Genomic DNA, 15,458 nt, shown 5'->3' with positions numbered 1-15,458 from the left:
TTAATTAACTAATAAAAATTAGTAGAGGGCGGTAATTTTAGTGGCGAGCAGGGGCTCCATGGACATTCAACGTTCTAAATTACGCCTTCCAGAAGATCGAGAGATAACGACAAAAATAAAATGGCAATTATTTACGTAGGCTTCTCCAAGATTCATTTTTGGTGTAGGCTGAGAGTACAGTCAGGTGAGGCGTCATTGTTAGACAGTCCCAGTCACGGGAGCATCCCACCCACCACGTTTCTTTTGTTTTTAAGTTTTAAAATTCTTCCTCACATTTTCTCACTGTATGTTTGGAAAAATATTTGACGACGCCCAGATAAGTTGCAGCCACTCAATTTATTCACACAATTGGGATATCCATGCTTACTAATACCCCTTCCATTGCCTCACCACCATCATCAAATCGCCCAATGGATGTTTCTTCCTGGCTTTCTCACGCACCAGCAGGGATGCCCACTCTCGCCATCCTCCTCCTCCTCCTCCTCCTCCTCCTCCTCTCCCGCCGTCTCCGCCGTCCAAATCTCCCGCCGGGACCCAAGCCTTGGCCCGTCATCGGAAATCTCCACTTGATGGGTTCTCTGCCGCACCAATCCATTCACCGACTCTCCAAGAAATACGGCCCCATCATGCAGCTTCGTTTCGGCTCATTCCCCGTGGTTGTTGGATCCTCCGTCCAGATGGCTAAGCTTTTCCTCAAATCCCATGATCTTAACTTCGTGTACCGCCCCAAAACCGCGGTTGGAAAGTACATGACTTATAATTATTCCAACATAACTTGGTCTCAGTATGGGCCTTACTGGCGTCAGGCTCGGAAGATATGGTTGTTGGAGCTTTTCAGTGCCAAGCGACTTGATTCTTACGAGTATATCCGACGGGAAGAAAGGAATGGGCTGCTTAAACAAATATACAATTCTTCTGGAAACCCCGTTAAGCTTAAATTGTACTTGTTTACTCTGAGTTTGAATGTGATTAGTCGGATGGTGTTGGGGAAGAAGTACACGGACGAGTCGGAGAATGGCATCGTTAGTCCAGACGAGTTCATGGAAATGATGGATGAGTTGTTCTTGCTGAGTGGTGTGCTAAACATTGGGGATTTAATACCCTGGATTGATTTCTTGGATGTGCAGGGGTATGTGAAGAGGATGAAGGCAATAAGTAAGAAATTTGATAGGTTTCTTGAACATGTGTTGGATCAGCATGATGAAAGGAGGCAGGGAGTGGAGGATTATGTGGCACAAGATATGGTGGATGTTTTGTTGCAATTAGATGAGGATCCTAATCTTGAAGTCAAACTTGGAAGGCATGGAGTGAAGGCATTAACTCAGGTGAATTCTGTTAATAAATAAGTATTTATGGGGTAACTATAAGAGAATGGTTACTTGATAAACGGAATAAAATAAGTTACTAACTCAAACTTAGTTTGAAATACTTTCAGGATCTTATAGCAGGTGCAACTGATACCTCAACAGTGACCGTGGAATGGGCAATGTCAGAGCTTTTGAAAAGTCCAGAGATTTTGGAGAAGGCAACAGAGGAGCTTGACAGAGTGATTGGAAGGGAAAGATGGGTAGAAGAGAAAGACATTGTGAATTTGGAATACATGGATGCGATAGCAAAAGAGACGATGAGGCTGCATCCTGTGGTGCCAATGTTGGTGCCCAGATTGAGTAATGAGGACTGCCAAATTGCAGGCTACGACATACCCAAAGGCACCAGGGTGCTCGTGAATGTGTGGACCATTGGGAGAGACCCTACAGTGTGGGAGAACCCAGATGAGTTTAATCCAGGGAGGTTCGTGGGGAAGGACATAGACGTGAAAGGCCAGGACTTCGAGCTTCTGCCGTTTGGGTCTGGAAGGAGGATGTGCCCTGGGTATAGTCTCGGTCTAAAGGTTGTGATGTCGACTCTAGCCAATCTGGTGCATGGATTTACGTGGGAATTGGGTGGAGATTTGAACATGGAGGAAGTGTTTGGCCTCACAACTCCCAAGAAATTTCCACTCCAGGCTATAGCACAACCTCGCCTTCCGCCTCATCTTTACTCTGTCTGATGGACTGAGTTGGTGGTGTAATTTCAAATATGAATTTGAATGTTATGTTATAATAATTTGGTTTGAAGTTTATTGGAGTGAGCTGACAAAGACGTATATTTATATTCTCGAGTTGCCTCTCACTTATGTCTAATTTTTTCATCGACTTAGAGATGCCCAACTCGAATAGGGCGGAAAATTACTATTTCAACTAGAAATGAGAAAATTATCATTTAGAGGGTTCTTGATAATCCTCTACCATCTATTTTACCCTAATTGAGTTTGTTTGTAAAATTCAAAGAAAACGAACATTTTTAAATCAAGTCATCTATATGGGTGTTATAACGAAGAAATGTTGGTTGAAATAAAAGCATTTTAGTTAAAGAAGGAAGGTGTGTCCAAAATATAATCTTGGTCCTAAGTTAATCAAAATGAAGTATGACACCAAGTCAAAAAGATAGAGAAATTCTAAAATAGATCATAATAGACCAAATCAAAATGAAAAATGAGCGAAGAAAAGAGACTTGGGCAAGTCCATGGTCGACCCCTTGTGAGTCTCGTGCCCATCGTCTCCTTAGCTCGTGGGATGGCGGTTGAACCCTAATTCAACCATCTTTTACCCTAGCTCTAAAAGGAGTTGAGGAAAACAATAATGGAATGGTAAGCTAAATTCTACTCCAATTATACATGGTATTAAATCTTACAAATTTAGTTTTTCTCGTATCAGGAGAATTTTTCTTTTCTAAATATATATATATTTTATTTGAGGAATTGGGTATGGAAGTGCAACAGCCAATAAAGTATTAGAAAAATATTAGTATTTGCATTTCATGGAAATTTTCATTGTATGGTCCACCATTACTTTTGGTTGTGAGAATTTCTGAGAAATTATGGTACCGTAACCACCCGACTAGTTTCACACTGACATGGCCCCTGGGTTTGTCCTCTCTGTTTTGTGGTTCCTAAAGATTTTAAGCTGCCCAGTTCCAAGAAATTAATGGGATAATATAATTATATTGAATTGGACTTTTTTTCAATTGAAATTTTGCAAGTGCCTACCAACCCGACAATGTCCAATGGAAATTACTGCAAATCCATGTCCATTGGTCGTGTTTCACAAGAATTTCAGCTGAAAGTTCATAGAAATTAATTAGTTAGGTTTCCATTTACATGCAACTACTCAACAATTTACACACATCCCTACTTCTTTTCTACCCAATTTCCATGCCTATTTATAGCCTTTCCAACATCACTGCCTTCCACCATCACCACCAAACATCTCTCCCTCATCTACACTTCCTTCTCTGTTTCTAATCGCCATGGACATTCAAATTCCTTCTTGGGTTTTTTACGCAGCAGCATGGATGGCCACTCTTGCCATCCTCCTCCTCTCCCGCCGCCTCCGCCGTCCAAATCTCAATCCACCGCCGGGACCCAAGCCTTGGCCCTTCATCGGAAATCTCCACTTGATTGGTTCTCTGCCGCACCAGTCCATTCACCAACTCTCCAAGAAATACGGCCCCATCATGCAGCTTCGTTTCGGCTCATTCCCTGTGGTTGTTGGCTCCTCCGTCGAGATGGCTAAGATTTTCCTCAAAACCCATGATCTTAACTTCGTGTCCCGCCCCAAAACCGCCGCTGGAAAGTACACCACCTATAACTACTCCGACATCACTTGGTCTCAATATGGCCCTTATTGGCGTCAAGCTCGGAAGATGTGTTTGTTGGAGCTTTTCAGTGCGAGAAGACTCGATTCCTATGAGTATATCCGTAGGGAAGAAATGAAGGGTTTGATTAAAGAAATATACAAATCTTGCGGCGAAGGAATCCAACTCAAAGACTACTTGTCTACTCTGAGTTTGAACGTGATAAGTCGAATGGTGTTGGGGAAGAAGTACACAGAGGAGTCAGAAAATGGGATTGTTAGTCCAGATGAGTTCAAGAAAATGTTGGACGAGCTGTTCTTGCTGAGTGGCGTGCTCAACATTGGGGACTCGATACCATGGATTGATTTCTTGGATTTGCAGGGGTATGTGAAGAGAATGAAGGCACTGAGCAAGAAATTCGACAGATTTCTTGAGCATGTGCTGGATGAACATAATGAAAGAAGAAAGGGAGTGGAGGGTTATGTGGCGAAGGATATGGTGGATGTTTTGTTGCAATTGGCTGATGATCCCAATCTTGAAGTGAAGCTTGAAAGGCATGGAGTGAAGGCATTTACGCAGGATCTTATAGCAGGTGGAACAGAGAGCTCGGCAGTGACAGTGGAGTGGGCAATGTCGGAGCTCTTGAAAAACCCAGAGATCTTCGGCAAGGCAAGGGAGGAGCTTGATAGAGTGATCGGGAGGGGAAGATGGGTGGAGGAGAGGGACATGGTTAATTTGCCTTACATAAACGCAATTGCGAAAGAGACGATGAGGCTGCACCCTGTAGCGCCAATGCTAGTGCCGAGAATGTGTCGGGAGGACTGCCGGATTGCAGGGTATGACATAGTGAAAGGGACGAGGGTGCTTGTGAACGTGTGGACGATTGGGAGGGACTCGGAGGTGTGGAAAAACGCACATGCTTTTGACCCGGAGAGGTTCGTGGGAAGCAGCGTGGAGGTGAAAGGGCAGGACTTCGAGCTGTTGCCATTTGGGTCCGGGAGGAGGATGTGCCCTGGATACAGTCTTGGCCTCAAGGTTATACAGTCGAGTCTTGCCAATCTATTGCACGGGTTCTGTTGGAAGTTGCCCGGGGACATGGAGAAGGAAGACTTGAACTTGGAAGAAGTGTTCGGTCTTTCAACTCCCAAGAAATTTCCTCTCCAGGCAGTAGCCCACCCTCGACTTCCTCCCCATCTCTACTCTTTCAAATAAATATGTTCTCCGAGGATATGTAGCTTTCATAAACACTTAATATTCATGTTTTTAAATTTTGAGTAAGTATTTTATTTTACTAAATGTGAGTTGTAGTCTAAATCTTTCACTTTTAAGTCCAGAATATATATAAATATTTATTTTACAACTTTTTAAATTTGATTAACTTTAGAAGACAAAAAATATATTCTATAGGTCATATTGAAGGACTAAAATAGATTATAATATACAATAGTTCAAAATGAAAGTGACATTTGATAATTTTTTTTTCCATAGCTAATTCAAAATTAAGTATTATTTATTATATTTTCTAAAAGAAGAAGGGGAAAATTCCGAAATTAGAACTGGGTTTGGGCCCATTTAAGAACTTTGGCCCAAGAACTAATGGGATACGTATGCAATGGGTCGGGCCTTTATGGAATTTGGGCTCAGTAAGTTCCTTCTGAATGGGCCTAATAGACACATTATTACTTGAATGGGCCCAGGCTCCAGGAAGAAGCATGCGTTTCTCTCATCTCCCCGATTATTATTTGTTCCAACTCTCGTTTGTTTTACAGGTACTGCTTAGTCCCTGAAACGACCAGATCTGCATTCCCTCTTACAGGTAGAGAGTTCCTCACATCAGCCTAACGCACCAAACTTCTCGAGATCTAATTTCCTTCACCAAGCAAATCAGGTAGTTTCTTCCATTCCTGCTCTCTGTTTCAGCCTAGATCTTTGAATTTTCTGAATTCAATCTCTGTTTCGTCTCAATTCTGTTCCCTTAATTTCATTTTCTTTGAGATCTCAAACAAAGAGAACAGCAGATATGGAGAAGTCGTGCACTCTGTTGGTGCACTTCGACAAGGGCACCCCAGCCATGGCGAATGAGATCAAGGAAGCTTTGGAAGGGAATGACATTGAATCCAAGATTGAAGCATTGAAAAAAGCTATTATGCTTTTGCTTAATGGGGAAACCATTCCTCAGCTTTTCATCACAATTATACGCTACGTGCTTCCCTCTGATGACCACACCGTCCAGAAGCTCCTCCTTTTGTATTTGGAGATCATCGACAAGACTGATACCCGCGGTAAAGTTCTGCCGGAGATGATTCTTATTTGCCAGAACCTCCGTAACAATCTTCAGCATCCCAACGAGTATATTCGTGGCGTCACCCTGCGATTTCTCTGCCGTCTGAATGAGACCGAGATCATTGAGCCACTGATCCCTTCCATTCTCACCAATTTGGAGCATCGCCACCCCTTCGTTCGGCGGAATGCGGTGCTTGCGGTCATGTCTGTTTACAAGCTTCCTCAAGGGGAGCAATTACTGGATAGTGCACCTGAGATCATCGAGAAGTTCTTGACCTCCGAGCAAGATAATTCAAGTAAGAGAAATGCTTTTCTTATGCTCTTCAATTGTGCCCAAGAAAGGGCCATCAATTACCTCTTTACTAACATCGATAGGATGACTGATTGGGGGGAGCAGCTTCAGATGGTTGTCTTAGAATTAATCAAGAAGGTTTGCCGGGCCAATAAGGCTGAGAAAGGCAAATATATTAAGATCATTATATCTTTGTTGAATTCTCCGTCAACTGCCGTCATTTATGAGTGCGCTGGAACTCTTGTATCTCTTTCCTCCGCTCCCACGGCTATTAGAGCCGCTGCAAATACTTACTGCCAGCTTTTACTCTCCCAAAGTGATAATAACGTAAAGCTTATTGTTCTCGATAGGCTTAATGAGCTTAAGATATCTCATAGGGAGATCATGGTCGAACTAGTAATGGATGTGCTTCGAGCACTTTCCAGCCCAAATCTTGATATTAGGAGGAAAACTATCGATATTGCCCTTGAATTGATTACTCCTAGGAATATTGATGAAGTCGTTATGTTGCTGAAGAAGGAGGTGGTGAAGACTCAAAGTGGAGAGCATGAGAAGAATGGGGAATATAGGCAAATGCTGGTGCAGGCTATACATACCTGTGCAATAAAGTTCCCTGAGGTCGCCAGCACAGTGGTACATCTCTTGATGGATTTCTTGAGTGATACCAACGTTGCTTCTGCAATGGATGTTGTCGTTTTTGTACGTGAGATCATTGAGACAAATCCCAAATTGCGAGTTTCTATCATTACGAGACTATTGGACACATTCTACCAGATACGTGCGGCAAGAGTGTGCTCTTGTGCGCTTTGGATCATTGGAGAGTACTGTCTCTCGCTCTCTGAAGTTGAGAGTGGAATCTCTAGCATAAAAAGCTGTCTTGGTGACCTTCCTTTCTACACAGCTTCAGAGGAAGGAGAGGCACAAGAGTCTTCAAAAAGTTCTCAACAGGTAAGCTCAACCACGGTATCCTCTAGAAGGCCTGCCATTCTTGCAGATGGAACCTATGCTACCCAAAGTGCTGCACTTGAGACTGCAATGTCCCCGCCTACCCTTGTTCAAGGATCCCTATCCTCTATTGGAAATTTGAGATCCTTGATTCTTTCTGGCGACTTTTTCCTTGGGGCAGTTGTGGCTTGCACACTTACAAAGCTTGTTTTGAGGCTAGAAGAGGTTCAGGCTTCCAAAGTCGAAGTGAACAGAACTCTTACTCAGGCATTATTGATTATGGTTTCTCTGTTGCAACTGGGTGAATCTTCGTTTCTTCCTCATCCAATTGATAATGATTCACGTGATCGGATTATCCTTTGTATTAGATTGCTAAGCAATACTGGCGATGACGTGAGGAAGATATGGTTGCAATCCTGCAGACAAAGCTTTGTGAAAATGCTGGCTGAAAAGCAGCGCCATGAAACTGAAGAGATAAAAGCCAGGGCACAGATATCTCATGCCCAGCCAGATGATCTAATTGATTTTTACCACTTAAAAAGCAGGAAGGTAATGAACATTTCACCTGCTGTCTCCTGTATGGTTCTTAGATTACTATTAGGTTTGATTTTTCTATTTTTCTGTATCATGGTTTGTAGAGGTTAATAGAATAATTTTTAATCTGGTTGATCTCAATTTTCTTTGGATGAAGATATCTCGTGTTGGGGGCTACTTCTGATAGAAGGTTACTACTTCCATGTCATTATTAAGCTCCTCCTTTTTCCTCTAAAAGTAGTAATGTAAGATATTAGGTTTTGTCTTAATGTTATTGATATTAGCATATTTCAGTCCAACTTGGAATTGAGCTTGAATGAAGTTGGATTCCATATATTTTTTAAAAGTATTTTAAGTATTGGTATACGATGTCAATACCTGTTTCTTTGAGTTCCTTGTGGAATAATCTTATTCGTAAGGGCTCTGGAATGATCTTTTCCAGATTTCTGATGGTGTCAAGTTCCAATTCCTGTGCACATTATACTGGAGTTTTCAAGTTCTCATATTCTAAATCAACAATTTACTTGGCTTCTTGTTTTTCATTAATTCTGTGAACATTTTTCAGGGCATGAGTCAGCTAGAACTGGAAGATGAGGTCCAAGATGATCTCAAACGTGCTACTGGAGAGTTTACAAAGGATGGGGATGATGCAAACAAACTCAATCGCATTCTTCAACTAACTGGATTCAGTGACCCTGTTTATGCAGAAGCTTATGTCACTGTTCATCATTATGACATTGTTCTTGATGTTACAGTTATTAACAGAACCAAAGAGACTCTTCAGAATTTGTGCCTAGAGTTGGCCACTATGGGTGACCTCAAACTTGTTGAACGCCCTCAAAACTATACACTTGCTCCGGAGTTGAGCAAACAAATAAAGGCTAACATCAAGGTTTCTTCTACTGAAACAGGAGTCATATTTGGTAACATTGTATATGAGACTTCTTCTAATGTGCTCGAGAGAACTGTCATCGTTCTTAATGATATCCACATAGATATCATGGATTACATTTCTCCAGCATCCTGTACTGATGTGGCATTTAGAGCAATGTGGGCTGAATTTGAGTGGGAAAACAAGGTACGTACTCTATATTATTTGGTTGCATTCGCCTTAAAGCTACCACAATTATATTTGTACTTGCCGTTGATGACCAACCAGGGCTTGGTGAAAGAATATAATAGAGAGTTCAATGTTCAAATTTTCTGAACTGAATATAGGCCGTCTTGACATTGACAATGGATGTAGTCTGAGTTCTTCGATGGGAGAGGATAGCTCAGCAAGCCCTTATACATTATTAAATTTGCACCTTGAAAAAAAAAAAAAGGTTTCATTACATCGAGTGGTTAAGGTCTGGATTCATGCACTTCGGGATGTTGTCTATGATCAGATTACTTTTCCAAACTTTTGATTTGGATTGGCTTGTTTTGATGTCTTGAGAATGCCTTGCATGGAAGTTGCCTTCCCTACTTTTGGTATTGTTTTCCGTTTTGATGAGTATGTTTGAAAGGTTTTGGACTTTGTGTTATCTATCAAGGATATTTATTGGCATTGACCCTTGCTTGTGCAGCAGAGATAGGACTGCTTATTAGCTTCATAGATATACAATTTTTAATGTGAACTTTCCTTTTCCTATTTCAAGGTATTAAAGTTATTGATCTTACGCTAAAATTTGATTATGGGTTTTGTCGACTGCAGGTTGCTGTGAATACAATAATTCAAGATGAGAAGGAATTTTTAAATCACATTATGAAGTCGACTAATATGAAGTGCCTGACACCAATGTAAGATCCTTTAATCTAGTACCCTCTCTCTTACCTTTGGTTGCTTTATGCTTATGTGGATAGGACACCTGCACTGTAGAACGGTTTAGATGTTCATATTATATTCCGCCATCTCCGGCTACTGCGATGTTCTCTTAACTTAAAATTCTTTCTGCTGGGACTTGCTCTGTTGCAACTACCCGTTGGTATCAGCTGTCTCAAATGTGAACTACCTGATTTTTTCCATTCCATAAATATTGTTTATAATGAGAACCGCTCCTTGCTTGTGCTACTAACCATTTTATATGAATTGTGAAAATATTTCATGGTGTGCAAAGGTGATGAGAAAGCTAAGGGATAGAAATTTCCATGTCATATTCAAGGGTTCTTTAAAAAGCTTTTTGTTGGGTATAACCACCAACTCACACTACTTGTATTTAATTCTTTCTCCTCTTTTGTTTTTTGCATCAGATCGGCATTGGAAGGCGAATGTGGTTTTCTTGCTGCTAACCTTTATGCAAAGAGTGTTTTTGGAGAAGATGCTTTGGTGAATGTGAGCATTGAAAAGCAAGCAGATAAGAAGTTGAGTGGGTACATCAGAATAAGAAGCAAGACTCAAGGTATTGCTCTCAGTCTCGGGGATAAGATCACTTTGAAACAGAAGGGAGGCTCATGAACATTCAAATTTGATGAATAATATTTGGAGGTTTTTACTATTAAGATTTTGCTTCAACCTGTCGCTGTATTGCCTGCCCTCCTTCGCTTTGCGGCCATTCGGACTCGTTGCCATTTTATTTTATTTTTACCGTTCATTTTTGTTTAGACCTTTGAGATATCTTGCTCTTTCTAGAAAGAGGGATCTGTTGTTATATGTTAGCTTCCACAAACAAGTGGCAATTCCATGCTGTCTTATTCTTTATTCCCTTTTTCGTCCTCTTTTTTGTAGTTATTGTGTACTTACAAGAGTACTTTCTATAGTTATAAATATTTTGTTGACCTTTTTATATGATTTAAATGTTTGTTCATCAAGCCATAGGGGCTCTATGAAAGATTAACTATAGTTGTAACGGGTAGCTAATTTTGGCTTAATATTTGCAGATCATTTTATGAAATTTTGCACTTTCTTAATCTGATTATTATTACTCTTTTATTTCCATTTTACTCTAATTTTGATGATTAGGTTTGTGTGTGTATACGCTCCAGTCTCCTCCATATTGAGATTTTGGCATTCCCCAATTTGAAAATCCGTATCTTGTGTGTAAAAAACTAGAAGATTTTGACGTTTGAATTTTGGAAGAACTTGTTAGTCTCATCAATATTGGAGATTATATCAAAAGTTATTAGACATCAAAACAGCATATTGTCTATTAGTACTTGTAAGTGTATTAATAGTATATGATATATGAGTCAACATTTATTCATATCATTTTATTAATATTTGAAGTAACGAATCGGGAACTGCGCCAGTTACACCATTTGCATCGAAGTTCAAAAACGTGTAAGTTCCTAAGGGACATCAACGATTGAATTTCTCCACCTAATTGGTTGAGGGAGAGATCCAAGTACTCTAAATGGCTACAGTTGCGTAGCCCAGAAGAAATTGCACCAGAGAATTCGTTGGTGGTCAAAGCAATTTCGCGTCCAAGGTGACCTGAAACCCCATAGGAAGAGAGATTCAAGGTTTTGATCACAATGAATCCCAGCCCAACAGCAGGGAGTGGAATCAGAGGCATTCCAAACAGGGACAAAGGGAGTCTCAATAGTACAGTGGCTTTGAAGAGACAATAAGGTTAGTCATATTTCCTGACATGACTTGTGTTTGAATCAATCAAGTGGTTCACTACATCTCTCATTGTTGGCCTCTTGTTAGCCTCCCTTTCTGTGCATCTCAAAACCACCATAAGCAACTGCTTAATCTGCTCCTTCTCATCAGAGTTTACAACTTCTTCCACCAGCCTTGGATCAACAATTCTATCTATTTCCTCCGTCTCGTTCCATATCGACCGAACCCAAGCCATGATACTCCCGAACTCCGTAAATGATGCATCTGATGGCTTCTTTCCCGTTATCAGCTCAAGTAAAACCACCCCATAACTGTACACATCTGAAGCTTTGCTCTTTGCTGCTGAAAATGCATTCTCTGTCACAACCCCAAAACACAATTCAATCCTTCAGCGGGAAAAAGAAAAAACACGAGCATCCAGAGCTAATTCAAAATTTATGTGTAGAATGATACCTGGTGCAATGTAGCCAATTGTACCCGCAAAAGAAGAAGAAGTCGTCGATGCAGAGGTCTGATCCAGCAGCTTTGCAAGACCGAAATCAGCGATACGAGGTTCCATCTCTGAATCTAGAAGTATATTCTGCGGTTTGATGTCTCGGTGTATTATAGGAGGATCGCAATCGTAATGAAGATACGCCAATCCATGAGCAATACCAGTGGCTATATTATACCGGACTTTCCATGTTAGAGCTGGAGATGGATTCATCCCATGCAGCACATCATAAAGGCTTCCATTCGGCTGGTATCTGTAAAGCAATAGACCATGGTCTTTTCCCAACCAAAAGTCTTCCAAAGTGATCAAGTTCCGATGCCTAATGTTGCCAACAGTTCGAATTTCTTTAACCATGTTCTGCCTTCCCCCTTTACATCCTACAAATGTAAGCTTCTTTACAGCAAAAGTTCTATTTGAATCTAGGGAAGCCTTATAAACAACGCCATGTGCTCCTCTCCCGATGACGAACCGCTCGTCTAGATTATCAGTAGCCTCCATCACCTTGTTGAGCAAGGAAGTTTCTCCCACTTGAACAGAGGTCTCAATGTTTTGTTTGTTTCTTCTTCTGTAAACAAACTTATAAACCAATCCGAGAAGCAAAAGAACAATAAAGATCGAACTTCCGAGAGCTATCATTGCAATTTGTATATTGCTAAGACGAGAGCTTGAACGGCTAGCACAAGGTTTGATACTGCTTGTTCTGCTGCAACTTAAGCCATCTAGTTCATCACAGCTGATGCACAGCCCAGGGTTACCGGAGAACAATGAGGGATCAGAATTCAGCAACTTCATTAATGTCGGTGGCACAGGACCCGTGAATAAATTATCAGAAATGTTAAGCTCAAGTAAGGATGAACTTAGTTCGCCAAGAACGCTTAAGCTTCCAGTCAAATTATTGTGAGATATATCTAACTCCCCAAGCTTCACCAGACTAGCTAGCTCAGAAGGTAGTTGACCAGTTAACCCATTGTTACTGAGATTCAAGGAATAAAACAGATTCTTCAATGCTCCAAGAGATGAAGGGATTTCACCTCCAAACAAATTGCCACCAAGGTCTAGCAGTGAAAGGCTGTCAAGTTCTGACAATACGTTCGGGATGCCTCCAGTAAATCGATTCTCTTTTAATATCAACGTGGATATAACTTTCCAGCTGGCTAAACTACGAGGTACAGAACCGTTCAATAAATTGAATCCTACGTCAAACTTATCCAGTTTGGTACAATTTGACAGAGAAGATGGTAAAGGTCCATCCAAGATGTTGTGAGACAAGCTCAAACTTTGAAGGTTCACAAGATATCCCAACTCATCAGGTATACGACCTGTAAGCTTGTTGCTTGACAAATTAATCGAGGTGAGATTGATGCAATTTCCCAAACTTGAGGGAATTGTTCCATTCAGGTTGTTTTCACTGGCATCCACGAACCGAAGGCCGTGATTTCTCTTAAATTCTGGCAGGGTCCCTATTAGATTATTCCTTCTCAAAATCAACCTCTGAAGAGTCGAACACGTTCCAATATCTGAAGGTACGCTACCTTGAAATTGATTCAAACCTAAATTCAACACGCGTAATGTCTTTCCCGAGCATAAATTAGGTGGAATTTGACCAACGAACTGGTTATTAGTGAACTCCACCTGCACTAAACTACTGTTGAGCCCCAGACTTTGAGGTATAACTCCAGAAAACTGGTTGTTAAACACAGATATATTTCTGAGGTGCTTGAGCTCAGTTATTATCAAGGGCAGTTCCCCAGAAAGGTTGTTGTTGTACACAATAATATGCTGGAGACTTGCAATCTTCCAGATGCTAATTGGAATCTCACCAGTCAAGCTATTTGAAAACAATTGAAGGACCTCTAATCCATGTAGCAAACCCAATTCCTTCGGGATACGTCCCTCGAGTTGGTTGACGTACAAATCCAGTTCTTTCAAGGATTTGCAATCCCCAAACTCGGAAGGTATATTCCCTGATAGTTGATTTTTAGAGAGATCGATAGTCGTAAGATTACTTAACCGACCGATGGAGGACGGAATATGACCTGTTAGGCTGGAATTTACAATGAGCAAGGTTGTTAGGCCACTACAGTTGCCCAGCCCAGCAGGTATACCTCCACTATAACCATTGAATGACAAATCTATATATTCTAAACTCTGGCAATTGCCGGAACCCAAAGGAATTGGACCCTCAAGATTGTTGTGGCTGACACCCAAATTCACAAGATTATGAAGATGGTTAAGAGTATTGGGCAACACTCCCACCAACTGGTTCTGGTTCAAGTAAAGATCCTGTAATTGGCTACAATTCCCTATGGAAGAAGGTATGGCTCCAGACAACTGATTTCCATACAAATACAAATGCAACAGCTGCTTCAAATTCCCCACATTGGAAGGAATAGAACCGTTGAGACTATTTTCACTAAGATACACATACTGCAAATTCAGGATTTGAAATAAGGAGTCGGGTATTGCACCTGTTAGAACATTGGAATGGAGGTTCAAAAACGTGAGGTTGGTAAGGCTTGTTAAGGAATGAGGAATTTGTCCCCCAAATTGGTTAAGGGAGAGATCCAAGAACTCTAAATGGCTACACTTACCTATCTCATAAGGAATTGCACCAGAAAAAGTGTTGGACATCAAATCAATGGTACGCAAGTGGGTCAAATTCCCAATTTCGGGCCCAATCTGACCTGAAACCCCATAGGAAGAGAGATTCAAGGTGATGACACGAAGGTTTTTATCGCATTGAATCCCACCCCAAGAACAGGGAGTGGAATGAGAAGCATTCCAAGCAGGCACAAAAGGGGTGTCGGTAGTCCAGCGGGTTTGGAGTGACAATAAAGCCAACCCATCGGAGGTGAAACCAGAAACGAGATAGATAAGGAAAGAGAAGCATACCAGTAGCAAGAAATGGTGGGAAACAAGCTGCATAGCAACGTAACCCACAAATCTGCACCAGAAGAAGCTGCAAAAGCGGCAGAGTTGAGCCCGAAAAAGAAAGTCGGTTGGAGAGTTGAAAGAAGTTTGAAATGGGAAAGAAAGAGAGTAGAAGAATGTTATTGGGAAAGGAGCAGAAGGAGAAGCAAAATTGGTGTGGATGGTCGTTGGCAGCGGCACAACTTTGCAGCCGCTTTAATCACTCGTAAGTGTGAACGCATTGTTTCTCGTCCTTTTTCCATTTTCAAACTCTTCTCCATAAGTACGTTTTCATTCAAATTTATTTGATTTTCAAATCGTTGACTTTCGTGTTGCTTCCTTCTGGTTTCTTCACCCTTAAATTATCTACTTTTAAAAATAGTCACACTTCTTCATCAACGTTTTTCTAGTTCCAAGTTTTTGTTTTCACACGTTTTTCTTTTATGCATTAAATAAAAAAAAGACATTTTGTTAGTTCTTCCGGTCCAAACTTAGAAAGAAACTCTCAAGTCATCGACAAAATTGTTAGTTCTTTAGGAAATTATAGTTTATAGAACACACTTGGAAGCAAAGTCAAGTCAATTTTTACAAAAATAAATTCATGTCATGTATTTTTAAAACGTGGGACAATTAGTCTCAATAATATATAATCTAATAAAAACACCAACTGCCTTGCCTTGGTAGTTTAACTATTACACCACCAAACCAAAAAACAAAAACAAGAAGAAGAACAAAAACGAAAGCAAAAACAAATCAAAACAAAAAAAAAAAAAAAAAAAAAA

At 40.8% G+C, this 15,458-nt stretch overlaps 4 protein-coding genes across 6 annotated transcripts; 3 read left to right on the top strand and 1 right to left on the bottom strand.

Annotated features, from left to right (window-relative positions):
- The first annotated feature begins 319 nt into the window (after positions 1-319).
- On the top strand, positions 320-2,152 carry LOC111452798 (cytochrome P450 71A1-like). The gene is made up of 2 exons (XM_023093694.1): positions 320-1,325; positions 1,436-2,152. The coding sequence occupies exons 1-2, from the start codon at positions 360-362 to the stop codon at positions 2,048-2,050; spliced, it is 1,581 nt and encodes a 526-aa protein (XP_022949462.1). The 5' UTR covers positions 320-359; the 3' UTR covers positions 2,051-2,152.
- A 1,099-nt stretch (positions 2,153-3,251) lies between these two features.
- On the top strand, positions 3,252-5,005 carry LOC111452799 (cytochrome P450 71A1-like). The gene has a single exon (XM_023093695.1). It carries the CDS (start codon positions 3,349-3,351, stop codon positions 4,885-4,887), a length of 1,539 nt encoding a protein of 512 aa, XP_022949463.1. The 5' UTR covers positions 3,252-3,348; the 3' UTR covers positions 4,888-5,005.
- Positions 5,006-5,427: 422 nt separating this feature from the next.
- On the top strand, positions 5,428-10,515 carry LOC111452265 (coatomer subunit beta-1-like). Of its 3 annotated transcripts, none has more exons than XM_023092884.1 (5): positions 5,428-5,563; positions 5,694-7,744; positions 8,295-8,807; positions 9,426-9,511; positions 9,962-10,515. In XM_023092884.1, exons 2-5 carry the CDS (start codon positions 5,696-5,698, stop codon positions 10,164-10,166), a joined length of 2,853 nt encoding a protein of 950 aa, XP_022948652.1. In that variant the 5' UTR covers positions 5,428-5,563; positions 5,694-5,695; the 3' UTR covers positions 10,167-10,515. The 3 variants fall into 3 exon arrangements, with proteins under 3 accessions (XP_022948652.1, XP_022948651.1, XP_022948650.1); XM_023092883.1 differs by having other exon boundaries at positions 5,431-5,563; positions 5,684-7,744; XM_023092882.1 differs by having other exon boundaries at positions 5,431-5,563; positions 5,671-7,744.
- Positions 10,516-10,916: 401 nt separating this feature from the next.
- Positions 10,917-14,918, bottom strand: LOC111452686 (receptor-like protein kinase). Its single transcript, XM_023093517.1, has 2 exons — positions 11,727-14,918; positions 10,917-11,630 (listed from the first exon to the last, which is right to left on the bottom strand). The coding sequence occupies exons 1-2, from the start codon at positions 14,689-14,691 to the stop codon at positions 11,281-11,283; spliced, it is 3,315 nt and encodes a 1,104-aa protein (XP_022949285.1). The 5' UTR covers positions 14,692-14,918; the 3' UTR covers positions 10,917-11,280.
- Between the last annotated feature and the right edge of the window lie 540 nt (positions 14,919-15,458).

Source organism: Cucurbita moschata, unplaced genomic scaffold (genome assembly GCF_002738365.1).
Source record: "Cucurbita moschata cultivar Rifu unplaced genomic scaffold, Cmos_1.0 Cmo_Scf00014, whole genome shotgun sequence".
Lineage (NCBI taxonomy): Eukaryota > Viridiplantae > Streptophyta > Magnoliopsida > Cucurbitales > Cucurbitaceae > Cucurbita > Cucurbita moschata.
This window is presented reverse-complemented; position numbering and strand designations above follow the sequence as displayed.